The 17,843-nt window shown below is 34.7% G+C and overlaps 1 protein-coding gene across 14 annotated transcripts in view; it reads right to left on the reverse strand.

The window, feature by feature from the left end:
* Positions 1-17,843, reverse strand: part of SOX6 (SRY-box transcription factor 6) — a 625,789-nt gene that overhangs the window by 351,642 nt on the left and 256,304 nt on the right. For all 14 annotated transcript variants that reach the window (XM_068554456.1, XM_068554455.1, XM_068554467.1 and 11 more), the window contains one exon: positions 2,139-2,346. In XM_068554456.1, the coding sequence (XP_068410557.1) occupies positions 2,139-2,346 (208 nt within the window). The remainder of the gene's footprint in view (positions 1-2,138; positions 2,347-17,843) is intronic.

Consider the following 17,843-nt stretch of genomic DNA (forward strand, 5'->3'; position numbering starts at 1 on the left):
TGTTTGATAAGCACACTTTTTATCATTTCTATATGTACTTAATGTATTATATACGTTGATATGCACTAAAAATGCCTGAATTTCTGATGCCTAAAATATATGTACTGTAGAAAACAAAGTTCTGTAGAGTACATAAAAAACATTCTTCAATAGTAGGAATATAATGATAAAGGACTCTTAAATGAGAGGTCTCATCTTACAAATGCCTCTCTTGTATCAAATCTATAACACATAATAATGAAGAATAAAACACTAATCATTACCTGCAAGAGAAGGATGATTTTAAATTCCCTAGCAGTCTAGACCCCTCCCCCTAAAAAATCATCACAAATCAATTTCTTTATTTTTACACAACACAGCCCTCTGAAGTATGTTGAAACCACTTTCTTATAGAGCTAAAACAATCTTTTTGGTGAATCACAATTAAATGTAACCTAGCAATCTCATTTATTCAGAGTTTATTGATCTGGCAGCCTCAGTTATTCTAGAATAGCCATGAATGAGTAATATAAAGTCTCTGAGCAGCCAGAAGAGTCAGCATGAAGTCCATGCACTGAAGAGCATGTATATTGCCCAGAATCTCTTAGCAACTCACCCAGAAATGTTTGTTCATATTTTAAATATAGTCCAGAATGTTATGATCATCTAATTTCATAATTGACAGATGAATATAAGAAGCAAATTAGAAATTATTCACAACTAGGTAAGAAGTAACAGTCTGAAACCTGATATTAAAGGAAGAGAAACCAAAACACACACACACACACACACACACACACGCCAAAAAAGATATCTAAATCAAGCAGACACAGGAACTCTAAAGTTCCATAATTGCAGAGAAATAACCATAAAGCCAACTGTCCTAATTATCTCAAAGATCTCTGGGGGCATCATTACATTATAGCATGGTAAAGTAATTGACATTTATAATAATTATCATCACAATGCCTCAAATGTATGTAATTTACAGTTCATAAGACACATATTAATTATTATAGTTAATTCTCAAAATGTTTGAGTTAAGAAGTCAGGTTACTACCATACCAAACTTTAAATTTTGTGGTTCAGGGAGATTGAAGAACTTACCCAGGGTCACATGATTGTTAGATAGGTATTGGAGTTCATATTCTACTGCATCATGACCCTGAGTCAACAAAAAAATTTACATTTTGTGCCATATAATCTGGTTAGTAAGATAGGGAAGCATGTAATACATTTTAGAAGCTTCCACAAAGATTGCTGATGTGGTGGACACACCACAAAAATTAATTTGAAATTTTTAAACTTCTGAGCCCTTAAAGGAATAAAATTAACTTACATGAAAAATTCCCTTATATCAAATCCCCATTTCCCTATAGTACCACAGAGGTTTACATTTAACTTACAATGTAAGTAGTAATCCAAAGCCATTAATTATCCTACATTTTAAAGTCTAAAATCTGTACATAAAAAAATGAAAGAATATACATAGTATAGCAACCTCTCAGAGTTGATTTATTTAATTTAAACATATTATCAGAGAGTCTTCTTTCATCTACTTTTTAGGACTAGGTTAACCTAAGTGGACTCTTGTAGAGAGAGTAGAGAAGGTGGATGTTTCAGTACATGTCATGTGTCAAAGAACTCCTCCCTTGAACATTTAGCTTTAACAGTATTAGAAAACCTCAGCTCTCAATTCTGCAACATTTGGAAGTAAAATAATAATATTTATAAATGTATAATATTTATAAAAATAAGGAGAAATAAATTAGGGGTCTTTTTCTTTTTAAACAGTTTATATTTTCATAATAAAACACTATCCATCCAGAGGAAATAAGAGAGAAAAAATGAAAAATAAAGTTGCGGCTAGGAAAATACCTGTACTCCCTTTTCCAGAGCAAGGCTTATAGTCAGTTTAAAACCTTGATTTGTTATTATAAGAGCCAAGTAAAATGCACAAAGTTGTAGAAAAATGGAGCTATCTGCTTAACACTTCTAATGGATCACAATCTGCCATCACCATGGTAACCTCTGAATAACTTTTTCCTTGCTAGTGCCAATTATGCACTTCTCTGGCCCTTAAAATCCCACTCATTTTTTTTTTTTTTAAGCCTGGAATCTTTAAAAGAATAAAGCCCAACAGTTAAGTCCACACATACCCTCTTGTTCAGTCCGAGTCATTTCCTCAAGCTTCTTCTGTTTCAGTGTGTCCACCACATCGGCAAGGCTCCCTTTGCGGCGTTCTGGGGTTCCAAAAGTAACACTGGTCATTATCTCGCGGTCCCGACTCCCTTCGTCAGGCTTCTGTGGTGAGGTAGAGGTATTTCGGAAGGAATATAGGGAACATAACTTATTATTCTCTGACTCCTAGAAAAACAAAATAAAATAAAACCATTAGAACATGTTTCTTTGCATATCATTGGAGAAAAATCCCAAACTCAGAATGACAGTATATGAGGCTGAGATGGACAAATAAAATATATTAACTATCTCTGCTTAAAAAAAATACTAAACATAGAGGTAATTATCAAAGGAACTAACCTGAAATTGCAGATTCTACCTTTTTCTTTTTTAACTAAAAAGCAGCCAAAGTGGTACAAAAACTTAATTTTAAAAGGAACACTTCAACTTCTTACTCATTTACACCCTTCATTTAAAATAGTTCAGGTTCAATTATTAATTATAAGGATGGTAAAGTTTTTCTTTTAATTGGCACTTATATTAGCAACCCTCTTCCCACAGCCTAAAATATATGTACATCAAAAAAGAACCCCATTATCCCTAAATTTAGAAACAGTAGAGAAATTAGCTTCAATACTCATGTTAATTATTCACCAGAAAATATCTAAAATATCTAAATCAGCGTCAGAAGGTTAGCCAACCTGAATATTTTTGTGTGCCGGGGTTTGAAGAAAATTGTTTGTTTTTTTTCTAGCTACACATCTGTCAAAGTTACAGAAACCTCTTTCTATTTCTTACACTTACCCCTGATACTTTAGCACACAGTCACACACATTTTTCATGTGGCATTTAAAAATGATTTGTTTTTTTCTTTTTTTTAACAAGAAGACAGGTTTGTTACAGAAACACTTACACAAGAATTATTTCACATTACAGAGAAGTTGGCTAACTGGTAGGAGAGTTAGGTCTACCTTCAAAGAGAAAAAGCAAATCTTAGATTGAAAATAATAAACACCTAAAAGTTTATAAAAAGAAAATGCTTTTATAGCTCTTTAAATCGGAACTGAGAGTTTTAAGCAAACATTATTGGCCACAGTCCACCAGTAGTCTTGCATGCACCTTATCTGTCTGTGTATGGGTCTTCTCTCTCCCAATAAAAAACTGTACGAAATAAATAAAGCATCTAGGCTTTGTTCTCATCAGAAGCTTAAAAATCCTACTCACTCCTATATCTCTCTCCTTCTTCACAAAAAAAAGCCCAGTAAGCATCAAGAACTAGAGGAAGAGCATGAGGGAAAAGTTACAGAGTTAAAAAGAAAAAAAAAAAAGTTACAGAGTTAATCACTGGTAGGAAAGGGAATGAAAAGAAAATGGAATTTAGAGAAATACATTTCCACATACATTAAATGAGATAATTGTACTCAGTAAATGCTAGATATTTAGGTATTATTGCCATTGCATACAAGGTAGGAATAAAACTTATTTTCACAGTTATTGGTAGCATATAATGAGCTAACATTTGTAAAGCAACTAGGCACAGTGCTGAGCCCAAAGCAGGCAGTGCTTAGTAAATGGTAGGTATCATTATTTTGTTGGAAGGAACAGATCTAGGAATGGAGCCAAAGAGGTTTTTCCCCCTCTGGACCTAAGGAATTGCTTAGTAAAAAATATGTCTTGAAATAAATTGAGTATTGTAAAGTCTGTGAATATACTAAAAACCATTGAATTGTACACATTAAATAAGCAAATTGTATGGTATGCGTATTATATCTCAATAAAGCTGCTTTAAATTACTATGAGCCAAATCTTAATCTTTTCCACAGTCCCATTGTTATCAAAATGCCTAGCACAGAGCAGATGCTCATTACGTTTGCACTAAAATAAACTGAAAAGGATAAAATAAATGGGCAGGGCAGGAAAAAGAGCTCCTCTTTACCTTGTTCCTAAATCTTTTCTTTCCCCAGGAAATATGTTGTATTTCATTTACTGCTTACCATAACTGTGGAGTGATGCCCAGGAACCCCTTCTTTTAGATGCCAGTCATGGTTAATACATGGCTCCTTGGAATGGCCAGTTCATTCTCTACTTTGTGCAAACAAAAAACTCAGAGATACGTTTGCCAAAGCCAATTTCAGCTCTTAATAGTGTCCCTATCAGAAATGTGACCTAGGCTTTTTTGAATCAGTAATACCATTTGATAAATTATGCTTCGATCACTTTCATTTCAAATGCAAATTTGTCTCATATCATTGCCTATAAGTCAAAAACGAACTCTGGCTCAACCTAAGGGATTGAAGATCAACTTAAAACAACAGTTACATGGAAGTGGTTACCTACAAATGACTCACCACTGACCATAATAAAGAGGAGTTTTCCCACCACTCCCAAATTGAAAGATGCTAGAAATGTCTCTCCAGCCTGAGTTCCAGTTGTCCTTAGAGAATTTAGCCTCCATACAGTACCATTTTTTTCTCTCAGGACTAATTTCAGTCTATTTACTCATGTCACTTACTTGTTAGATAGACTACGTTCCTTATTTTTTACTCATGGGAATGTGATCACTGCCATCTGCACCACAGACAATAACCATGGGTTCCCACACTGAAGCCCCATAATCTGTGAAAGGTCGCTCAACACCACCAAGAAGCAGAGAATAAGAAGCTGTAAGTCATGATTTCTCCAAGAAAGCAACAAGAACTACTTGCAACATGCCACAAAGGCACCAACATGGGCAGAAGATGAAATCATAAATGGCTTAAGTTGTATAAGTCATACTATCTTTAGGAACAATGGAAAGGGGCAAAATTTACCATTTATGGTCTTCACTTTTTAACTTTCTAAAACTTAAGACATATGGACCTCTCATGAATGGAGGCCTATAGTCAATTCATCTGAACAAAGGGGCACATAAATCCAAACATTTATCGATACAATGAAGAGATTACTGTTAGATAAAAGGCAGTAATGCCAAATTAGAAAAAGAAATTTGACAAAGAATCTCTAGTTTTTTTTCTAGGGAGCTAGGTAATTTTTAAGTAAGTTTTCTTACAGAAAAAAAAAAAAGCTCAGCTTATTCTTTAATTTCCTAAAAACAAAATTGGTCCTATGAACTAACAATTGAGGCAAGATGTCCAGTGATAATATCTATCAAGTTTTGATGCATGACACTGCAGCACAGCTGTGGAGAGGTTTGAGACAACATTTGACTAAAGCAGTGCTTCTCCAACTTTAAGGTATAGAATTCCCCGGCAAGTATGTTAAAATACAGATTCCCTTACCTCTTCCCATACCCCAAAGAGTGGGGCCCAGGAATATGAAGTTTAATAAACATCCCAAGTGCCTCTGATGCACCCCACTTTCAGAAACACTGATTCCATGAGAAGGTAATGAAATGACTGTGATTTGCCTTAATGTTATAATGTGGATATAATTATGAACATTTTAAAGAAGGCTGGTTAGTTGTGATTTTAAAAAGTAACATAATGGAGATTACTTCTCTTCTTTTGATCTTTCTTATGAAAACAACCACTGTATAACATGACAGAACACATGAACATCACAAAAAGAAAAGCATATGGGGCACTGAGTAAGCATTAGTTCATTCAAAGGAAACTTATGATAAGTTTGTTTTCTCTTAACCCCTAACTTCAGAGTCCTCCCTAACAGTGAAGAAAATTTCAAAATACTATTTAAAAGGATCCTAGTACCAATACAAGGACTAAAGTGATGTTGACTCAGATTATCTAAGGAGCATTTCACTGGCAATTAATTAAACACAGTACAAAAATTATATGTAGATGACTGAAAAAGCATACAGTAGTACAAAAAATATTCATTAGACAAAGTTTCTAGAAAATACAAGCAATTTTCACAAATTAAGAATATATAATTAAGATGTTTCCATATATGAAGGGATAGAGAAGTAAATATTAAAAACAAAACGTGTGTGAGGTGATGGATGTTAAGTAAACTTATTGTGGTAATCCTTTCACAATATATACATTATATTGTATACCTTTAACACAATGTTATACTCAATTATTTCTCAATAAAATTGAAAAAACAGATTAAAATAAATATTGCTCAGATTTTTCAAAAGTTATGAAAAACTGATTGCTCAGCAGTGGCATTAAATAACATTAAACTCAAATAGCCTTCTCATGGTACTGTGAATATAGCAAACAATCAAATTTTTGAGCCTTTGCAAGTCTTGTTCCTTTCCCCTAGAATGTACTACATTCTCTTTGACTACGAACTCAACCCACTCTTCAAAGCTCAGCTCAAACTGCATTTCATCCTTAAAGTCCTCCCTGACTATGCTGGGCCTCACTATCCTCCTATCCCCTGAACTACACGTCGAAGCAATCAGAACCATGCAATAATATGCTAAATTATTCGTTACTATTTTGCATGTTTTAGTCATATTTGCAACTAAATTTTAGCTCTTAACTTATGCTTCTTCTATATACCCCATGTCTTATGATTCTTCTATATACCTCCAAAACATCAAAAAAAAAATGTTGTCACATTGTTGGATGATGAAACAACTATTCACCAAATATGTCAAAAATAATAAAAAATTAAGGCTAAGGGAAAAGATTCGCTCTAGCAATGACAGAATTGCTTATTTAGGCAAAACGTTAACAACTGAGATATTAAGAAATAAGGGATTCATTCAATAAAAGATGATATAGCTACACAATGGAATACCACACGGCCATTAAAAACAATATTATATATGTTGAATATAGTGTTGTTTATAGTGATGAATAATTAGAGGCAATTTGTATTTCCAATAGTAGGGATTATTTGAGGGCATTATGGTTTTATCCATGTGGTGGAATAATTTGAAATCATTGAAAATCATATTTTTGCAGAAAATTTAGTGACGTGGGACTATTCATAACATATTACTAGTAAAAAGTATGTTAGTGAGAAACACTAATATATATATATATATTTTTAAATTATGTACAGAAGAAAAGACAGAATTTCCAACAAAATGCTAATGGTCCTCTGAGTCTTGAAACAATAGGTAGTTTTATATTTCCTTTTTGAAGTTACATATATTTTGCAAATGTTCTATCATAAGTAATACTTTTAATCAGAAAATAAATACTATTTTCAAGGTTGAATATGAATACCAAAAAAAGTTGTAGAATAATTTATCTGCAAGGGAAGAGGTATCAAATGGAGAAAAGGATATATCATAGTATTTTAGTATATAACTTCAATTTTGTTACATGCGTGCATAAGGGTAAATGTGGCCACAAAAAAAAATCCTTAGAAGACATACACCAAAATATTTATAGTGATTTATAAATGGTTATGAGATTATTGGTAATTTTTCTTTCCTTTTTTTGCTTATCTGTGTTTTCTAATCTATCATTGATAAACATTGATGAACATATTGCTTATGTAATAAGGAAGAACAAAAATCATTTTATAAAGAGATGCTTAGAGAAAATATATTGGGTTGGCCAAAGAGTATCTTTTGTTTTTAAGTAAAAATAAAGACACATTTTTCATCTTCACCAAGAACTTTATTGAACAACGTATTCACCCTTTTGCTCCACTACCTTCTGCCATTTTTCCAGGCAACTTCACAATTCCATCTTCCCAAAACGTTTTATCTTTTTGAGCAAAGAATTGTTCCAGGTGTCTTTTACAGTCTTCCAGGGAATTGAAATTTTTTCCATTAGGAGAATTTTGTAAAGACCTAAATAAATGGAAATCCTGAGGTGCAATGTCTGGTGAATATGGCAGATGAATCAGAACGTCCCAGCCAAGCTGTAACAGGTTTTGCCTGGTCATCAAAGAAACATGTGGTCTTGCGTTATCCTGATAGAAGATTATGCATTTTCTGTTGACTAATTCCGGATGCTTTTCGTCAAGTGCTACTTTCAGTTGGTCTAACTAGGAGCAGTAGCTGTTGGTATTAGTTGCTTGGTTTTCCAGAAGGAGCTCAAAATAGAGGACTCCTTTCCAATCCCACCATATACACAGCATCACCTTCTTTGGATGAAGACCGGCCTTTGTGTGGTTGATGGTGGTTCATTTCCCTTGTCCCATGATATCTTCTGTTCCACATGATTGTACAGTAACCACTTTTCACTGCCCATCACAATTTGTTTTAAAAACGGAATGTTTTCATTACATTTAAGTAGAGAATCGCATGCGGGAATACAGTCAAGAAGGTTTTTTTCGCTTATGTGGAGCCCAAACATCAAAGCGATTAACATAACCAAGCTGGTGCAAATGATTTTCACCACTTGATTTGGGTATTTTGAGTATGTTGCTATCTCCCGCATGGTATAACGTTGACTGTTCTCAATTAATGTCTCGATCTGATCACTATCAATTTCAACTCGTCTACCCGACCGTGGAGCGCCATCCAGTGCGAAATCTCCAGCATGAAACTTTGCAAACCACTTTTGAGACGTTCTACCAGTCACAGCACCTTCTCCATACACTGCACAAATCTTTTTTGCATTTCAGCTCCGTTTTTACCCTCCTTTAAATAATAAAACATAATATGCCAAAAATGTTGCTTTTTTCTTCCATCTTTAATATTAAAATGGCTACACAAAAGTTCACCAATTTTGGTAAGTCTTTTTTTTTAACGCACGCTGATATGACAGCTGTCACATACAATCTAACAAAATTGTTTTGAATGAAGGTAAAGACAACTAAGTGCTACTAGAATCATCCTATGGAAAAAACCAAACGAACCTTTTGGCCAACGCAATAAAAATAATTTAAGAGAATAGAATTTGGCCTTATTGAACATATCTAGAGAGTTAGTATATTATAGTTTCCCTATATTGAAACCAGAAAAAATAACCAAGCTTTCCTTCCTTGGCATTTCTGCATCTGAGGACTCGCAAATAATATTTTCTGATAACTCTAATTATTTAAAAGGGAATCCTTGATCAGCTAAATTCTAGATCCTTATCATTATCACCCATAGTTTCCTGTTTGCCCTCAAAAGATACACAAACTCAATCTATTTCCTATTCCATGTTAAAGTTTTTCGAAGTATCTTAAGGGAGGGATTAGGTTAACAGTCCTTTTCTAGGTGAAACTCCTTCAGTTTCACCACCTATTTACCATTTGACATGGTTTCCAGACCCTTCGTCATTCTCCTCTGATACACTCCAGTCTCTAGATGTTGTTCTAAAAATGTGTTGCCAAGAACTGAATACCGAAGTTTGTTTTAGCATGAAGAAAAGTAACACTCAGAAGGTTATGTGGTTTTCCCCATGTCACACAGGTAAAACTGGCAGAGCTAAACTCTAAATGTAGGTTTTCTGACACCCAATCCAGTGTTTTTTCCGTTCCACATGGCTATACTAAAATCACTTTCAACAGTAAAAGAGGCCACAATTTCAATAACAGGTACCTTCTAAATCTTTTCTTACCTTACATTTCCAGAGAGGAGCTTTACCTACTCTTGAGACAGGAATTCCACTGTTATTAACCCTAATCCAAGAATTACCAAGATACATTACATTAGTTATCTACTGTATAAAAATCACCCTAAAACTTAGTGCTTAAAACAACAATAATGATTTATTATCTTTAATGGTTTCAGTGGGTCAGGAATTCAGGAGCATCTGGGCTGGGTGGTTCTGTCTCAAGGTCCCTCATGAGCTTGCCCTTAAGTCAGTGGCTAAGGTTGGAGTCATCTCAAGGCTTCTTTTTTCACAGATGTGAACACTTCAAGAACTTGGGGTTGGAAGCTGGGGTTCCTTGGACATCTTCCTCGATGTGATCTCTCTACATGATCTTTTCTCTCCAGCACGTTGCTTCAGGCTAGCTGGACTCCTTACATGGTAGTTCATGCCTCCAAAGGGGTATGCCCCCAAAAGAGCCAGAAGAAAGTTATATCACTTTTTCTAACCTAGTCTGGGAAGTCATGCCCTATAACTGTCAATGCAATCTATTCAATAGTAAGTCACCAAGGCTGACCCATAGTCAAGGAGATGGGAGTTAGACTATATCTTTTTATAGGATGGAGTTATAATTATATGCTCAAATAGTTGCTGTGAGAAATGAATAATGTATAAAGCACTTAGGGGAGTGCCCATCACCTGAGTACTCAATAAATGATACCTACTCTTATTATTAAATTAAAATGTCCTTTGTCCAATTATCTTTGGTTTCAATTTTCAGTTCTGAAAATAGAGTCATGATAATCACTGGCACCATTTTTAGGTTTTTATTTATACTCATTCGTCTAAGTGGAATAATAAATACTGAACTATATTACTCTCTTCAATATCAATGCTCAAAATCATCTTCTTTTTAAAGGCATCCCTAACTAATTCCACTAAGATCTGGCCCCTCACAAAGCTCCAATAACCTCAACATTTGTAATTAGCTTCGTCTAGGGACACTATCAATTCTCACTTAACCTAACTCCATATGGATTATCTCCACTCTGTCCAGGAGCAGCTACAGTATACTACAGCTCTAATTTAGCTGGGTTTCCACCTGCACCTTGACCAGGAATGTGAATAGGCAGCAATACTGCAAGCAGAGGAGAGACTGGGGTTGCAAAAGTCAGATAAGATGTCAGAAATTAAGACAGGCAGAGACCATGGGTCAGGAATGCAATCTTGTCCTACATAATAGAGTTGAAACCCACATGCAGGTGGAAGCCATTGCAGTTGGGAGAAATGAGTGGAAACGGCTTCTCTAAGCAGCGGCATGATCAACTTCCCTACCTGCCACCAATGAAATTGCAGAGACATAATATTATCCTCTCTTACCCTTTCCTCCACCTATCAGCAAGGCTGAATTAAGTGTGTTCATTCTTATTGCCTTATATGTTGTCATTTTAGTTTTGCTTTGTTTTCCATTTTAGTTATACTGTCTCTCCAGTTACAGCTTTATCCTTACTTTAGTCTGCCCTCCCTATAATAAGATTTCTTGAGATATCCAATCACAGATTTGTCCCTGATTTCTGATAGCCCCCAATCTATGGTAAACCTCTGTTTCCTCAGACCCTACCCCAAATCACTCAAACAAAGCCCAAATCCTAAAAAAGTTCTTTTGAATATTCTCTTACTGAGACACTCCATGGTTCTCTATGGTGTGAGCTCTCCCTACCGCAATGAGTAATAAACCCAATTTGCTCAACTATGGGTATGTTCCTGGTAGTCTTTGACTGGAGGGAATTAAAGGGATGCAGTGTCTGTAAAGAAATTAAAAACGATAATAAAACCAACTAAAAGTTGCTTCTGTTTTTTTTAAATCACCATGTACAGGCAAATCAACCATGTCAGTGATCAATCTTCTCTGCCAAGACAGATGGCTCCACCTATCTTGGTATGTACTGCATTTGTATGTTTTAAGGGACTTCCTTGGTGGTCCAGTGGTAAAGAATCCGCTTTACAATGCAGGGGACGCAGGTGCGATCCTTGGTCAGGGAACTAAGATCCCACATGCCACAGGGCAACTAAGCCCGCGCACCACAAATACTGAGTTCGTGCACCTCAACGAGAGAGCCGGCATGCTGCAAACTACAGAGCCCACACGCTCTGGAACCCACGTGCCACAACCTGCACGCCACAACTAGAGAGAAGCCCCTGCACCACAAGGAAAGATACCGCATGCCTCAACGAAGATCCCGCGTGCCGCAACTGAGACCCAACGCAGCCAAAAATAAATTAAATAAATAATAAATATATATTTTAAGTTTCAAATAAGTTTTCAAGTTATATTACATAAATTACATATATACATGTATATTCAATACATTATATTGAGTTATATTACATATCTACTATATATGTACTGCTTTCTTCTGATTCCCAATTTCAACAACTTTTTTTTTCTTTAATCAGTCATCAGTTTTATACACATCAGTGTATACATGTCAATCCCAATCGCCCAATTCAGCACACCACCATCCCCACCCCACCGCAGTTTTCCCCCCTTGGTGTCCATACGTTTGTTCTCTACGTCTGTGTCTCAACTTCTGCCCTGCAAACCGGTTCATCTGTACCATTTTTCTAGGTTCCACACACATGTGTTAATATACGATATTTGTTTCTCTCTTTCTGACTTACTTCACTCTGTATGACAGTCTCTAGATCCATCCGCGTCTCAACAAATGACTCAATTTCGTTCCTTTTTATGGCTGAGTAATATTCCATTGTATATATGTACCCCAACTTCTTTATCCATTTGTCTGTCGATGGGCATTTAGGTTGCTTCCATGACCTGGCTATTGTAAATAGTGCTGCAATGAACATTGGGGTGCATGCGTATTTTTGAATTACGGTTTTCTCTGGGTATATGCCCAGTAGTGGGATTGCTGGGTCATATGGTAATTCTATTTTTAGTTTTTTAAGGAACCTCCATATTGTTCTCCATAGCGGCTGTATCAATTTACATTCCCACCAACAGTGCAAGAGGGTTCCCTTTTCTCCACACCTTCTCCAGCATTTGTTGTTTGTAGATTTTCTGATGATGCCCATTCTAACTGGTGTGAGGTGATACCTCATTGTAGTTTTGATTTGCATTTCTCTAATAATTAGTGATGTTGAGCAGCTTTTCATGTGCTTCTTGGCCATCTGTATGTCTTCTTTGGAGAAATGTCTATTTAGGTCTTCTGCCCATTTTTGGATTGAGTTGTTTCTTTAATATTGAGCTGAATGAGCTGTTTATATATTTTGGAGATTAATCCTTTTTCCGTTGATTCGTTTGCAAATATTTTCTCCCGTTCTGAGGGTTGTCTTTTCGTCTTGTTTATGGTTTCCTTTGCTATGCAAAAGCTTTGAAGTTTCATTAGGTCCCATTTGTTTATTTTTGTTTTTATTTCCATTACTCTAGGAGGTGGATCAAAAAAGATCTTGCTGTGATTTATGTCAAAGAGTGTTCTTCCTATGTTTTCCTCTAAGAGTTTTATAGTGTCCGGTCTTACATTTATGTCTCGAATCCATTTTGAGTTTATTTTTGTGTATGGTGTTAGGGAGTATTCTAATTTCATTCTTTTACATGTAGCTTAAACAACTTTTTTTCTTGATGAACCCAAAATACCTGCCAACTGTGCTGTATAAGAGGTATTCTACCGTAGTGTTACTGGGTAACTGACAAAAAAAAAAAAAAAAAAAAAAAAAGCTTTACTTAATCTAGGTTCCAATAATTTCTTGCTAACAAAAGAAATCTAATTTTTTAATGTGCTGAAAACTAAACTGCTAACATTTATAGGTTCTTTCTCAGAGGAAAAGTATGCTTTTCTCTAATGTGACATATTTTAAGGAAAAGCATCAGTTTAAAGAAGCTTACATAAATGAATATACTGAATTTGGTTCCAATTACCAACAGATTATTCCTGACAAACGTTATCATTAGCTCTAATGGTAAAACAAAGTATGTTCTTTTTCTCTTTTATTAAAACTGATATTTGGTATAATTTATGAGATTTACATAGCATTCACGAATTTGCCATTTTACACTATTACTATAATATTCAATAACAATAAATATATTCATGCATGGTGTGTCAGAATATAGATTTGTTACCAATATTTGCGAAAGTGTCATGATTCCTAAAGTCTTATAAGAAAAAATTAGTGTTTTTAAAATGTTATTTTGATTCAAAGAAAAAAATTACAATACCAAAAGTTTTATAAACAGCCTCATCTCATGATATTTAATAAATGGATGTAAATATAGAATACAGAGTAAACATAGAAAAAAAATTAAAGTCCCCATACTTGTCAAGACAAACACTTAGAAAAGCCTTGCATCATCTATACACTATCAGAATATAGAATCAAAATCTCAAGATTCAAAGGTCCTTAAAAATCCAATTGCTCATCCCCATCTAGTCCTTGATGCCCTCGTACAAGACAAGGTAGTATAATAGTAAACAAAGTACAGGCTCTCTGAGCCAGATTTTCTAGTTAAATCCCAGTTTTCCATCCACCTCTCATATAGCCCCAGAGTTAGTTAACCTCTCTGTGCCTTCATTTCCTCATCTATAAAATGGTATTGATAATAATAGCAGTATAGAACCTATCATAAGGTTGTTATGAAAATTTAATGAATTAATAAAAATAAAATACTTAGAATAAAAAGTGCTCATTAAATGGTGGTGGTAGTGGTGGTGTTAGTGATGGTGGCCATTACAATACCCATGACAAGTGACTTTTTGTTCTCTCCTTGAACTAACACTAATAGAAGACTTAGCACCTCCCAAAGCAGTCCATTCCATCTTTGAAGGGTTGTCAAACATTCTTATTTATAGGAATATGAATCCTATTCTTTCAACCTATAGTTAGTTCCTTTCATTCCATGGGAATATTCAAAAGTGCAGCACTTTCAGTACACACACACTGCTACTATATTACCCTTGTATCTTCTCTTTTTCTAGGCAAAACATCTCTTGTTTCCTTGATTTCTTTCTCATAGGAAAGACATGGTTCAGCCATCCTGCTCATTATCCCCTGAGTATGTTCCAATTTGTTTCTCTCTCTCAAAGAGCAGTGCCCTGAACTGAATGTACTCAATATTGTCTAAACAAGAAAGAATTAAGGCACACTATCACAGCCTTAGAGATATTATACTTTAAAGATCTAATGCCATGGGACAGATAGCCACAGAGATGAGAATACCTTATAACTTTTGGGTAATGGAACAGTAAGAAGAGCTTTAAGACAGGCAGGCCTAATAAGTGAATTCCCCAACACATGAAGTAACATTCTATCAAGGTTCAGCTATTAGCTGATTCATGTGCCTACCAACTCCAGCCAGTTACTTTCATCTGGAAATTCATTATTATTCAAACTACCATACGATGTTCAACCTAAACAACACTACCAGGCTAGATTAAATTTGCTAAAACAATTTTAACCTTGAAACCAAGAAAGTAAGAAGTAGCAAGAGTCTTGATGATTATAGGTCAAATCTTTCATTTTTTACCACATGGGCATTTTAAATTTAATAGGAAAAAAATTTTAAACATTCAGAAAACTAGAAAGAATAATATAACGAATACTATTATAATGATCAGCTAGGCTGATTGACAATTATTAACATTTTGTCATATTGCTCTATGTATATATGTATGTATGTATCTATCTAATTATATTGCTCAAACATTTTAGAGCATATTATTGACATCACATGCCATCTTACCCCTAAATACCTTAGCATGCATCTGCAGAAAATAAGGATATTCTCCCACATAACCACAATATGATTATCATACCTAAGAAAATGAATAATAATCCTTTTAAGGCATCTAATATACAACCCATAGTAAACTTTCCACAGTTGTCCCTAAATATTTTTTTTCAAAACTGAATCCAATCAAAGTTCATGATTTATACTTGGTTATGCTCTTAAGTCTCTTTTAATCTAGAACAAAATCCCCCTTTCTTCTCATTTAATAGCTAGTTATATTTTTTCATATTATCATTAACATTAAAAACTCATATCCAAGGACTCCACTTTATACATTTTCATAGATTATAGAATATTTTCAAACGTGTTTATCCATGCTCATGTTGACATCAGCAAAATTTCACAGAAAATCCAGCTTTGAGCAATGTAATTTCCCTCTGATCCCTCTTTTAAATACCCCCCAATCTTTTTTTAAATGTTTCAGGTGTATAGCATTATAATTCAACATTTGTTTAGACTGCAGAGTCATAACCACCACAAGTCTAGTTACCATCCATCACTATACAGTTGACTTGCTTCACCCATTTTACCCACCCCCTCAACCTGCTTCCCCTCTGGTAACTACTGATCTGTTCTCTGTGTTTATGAGTTTGTTTTTGTTTATTTTTATTTGGTTGTTCTTTTTTTTTTTAGATTTCACATATGAGTGAAAACATAGGTATTTGTCTTTCTCTGTTTGACTTATTTCACTTAGCATAATACCCTCAATGTCCATCCATGTTGTTGTAAATGGCAGGATATCATTCTTTTTTATGGCTGTATTCCATTTTGTCCGTGTGTGTGTGTGCATGTGTGTGTGTGTGTGTGTGTGTATCACATCTTCTTTATCCATTCATCCATTGATGGACACAGGTTATCATGTTATTTCCACATCTTGGCTATTGTAAATAATGCTGTAATGAACATAGGGGTGTTTATAACTCTTCAAATTAGTGTTTTCATGTTCTTTGAATAAAATACCCAAAAGTGGAATAGCTGGGTCATATAATAGTTCTATTCTTAAATTCTTGAGAAATCTCCATACTGTTTTGCATAGTGGCTGCAGAAATTTATAGTCCCACTAACAGTGTACAATGGATCCCTTTTCTCCATATCCTCTCCAACATTAGTTATTTATTATCTTTTTAATCATAGCCGTTCTACGAGGTATAAAGTGATATCTCATTGTGGTTTTGATCTGCATTTCCTCAATAATTAGTGATATTGAAAAGACAACCCACAGAATGGGAGAAAATATTTGCAAATGATGTGACCAACAAGGGATTAGTCTCCAAAATTTACAAACAGCTCACGCGGCTTAATATCATCAAAACAAACAACCCAATCAAAAAATAGGCAGAAGACCTAAATAGACATTTCTCCAAAGAAGACATACAGATGGCCAAAAAGCACATGAAAAGATGCTCAGCATCACTAATGATTAGAGAAATGCAAATCAAAACTACAATGATACATCACCTCACACCAGTCAGAATGGCCATCATCAAAAAAACTACAAACAGTAAATGCTGGAGAAGGTGTGGAGAAAAGAGAACCCTTCTACACTGTTGGTGGGAATGTAAACTGGTACAGCCACTATGGAAAACAGTATGGAAGTTCCTCAAAAAACTAAAAATAGAGCTACCATATGATTCAGCAATCCCACTCCTGGGCATGTATCCAGAGAAAACCATTATTTGAAAAATACATGCACCCCAATGTTCATTGCAGCACTATTTACAATAGCCAAGACATGGAAGCAACCTAAATGTCCATCGACAGAGGAATGGATAAAGAAGATGTGGTACATACATACAATGGAATATTACTCAGCCATAAAAAAGAACGAAATAATGCCATTTACAGCAACATGGATGGACCTAGAGATGGTCATACTGAGTGAAGTAAGTCAGACAGAGGACAAATATTGTATGATATTGCTTATATGTGGAATCTTTAAAAATGCTACAAATGAACTTATTTACAAAACAGAAATAGAGTTACACAGGTAGAAAACAATCTTATGGTTATTGGGGGGAAGGGGAGGGAGGGATAAATTGGGAGATTGGAATTGACATATACACACTACTCTATATAAAATAGATAATTAAAGGACCTACTGTATAGCACAGGGAACTCTACTCAATACTCTGTAATGACCTATATGTGAAAAGAATCTAAAAAAGAGTGGATATATGTATATGTATAAATGATTCACTTTGCTGTACAGCAGAAAGTAACACAACATTGTAAATCAACTATACTCCAATAAAATTTTTCAAAAATAATTAGTGATGTTGAACATCTTTTCATGTTCCTGTTGGCCATCTGCACATCTTTGGAAAAATGCTTATTCAGATCCTCTGCCCATTTTTTGATCAGGTTGTTTGTATGAGTTCTTTATATACTTTGGATATTAACCCCTTATCAGCTGTATGATTTGCAAATATCTCTCCCATTCAGTAGGTTGCTTTTTCATTTTGATGATGTTTTCCTTCACTCTG

This window comes from Eschrichtius robustus, chromosome 11 (genome assembly GCF_028021215.1).
Source record: "Eschrichtius robustus isolate mEscRob2 chromosome 11, mEscRob2.pri, whole genome shotgun sequence".
Taxonomy (NCBI): Eukaryota; Metazoa; Chordata; class Mammalia; order Artiodactyla; family Eschrichtiidae; genus Eschrichtius; species Eschrichtius robustus.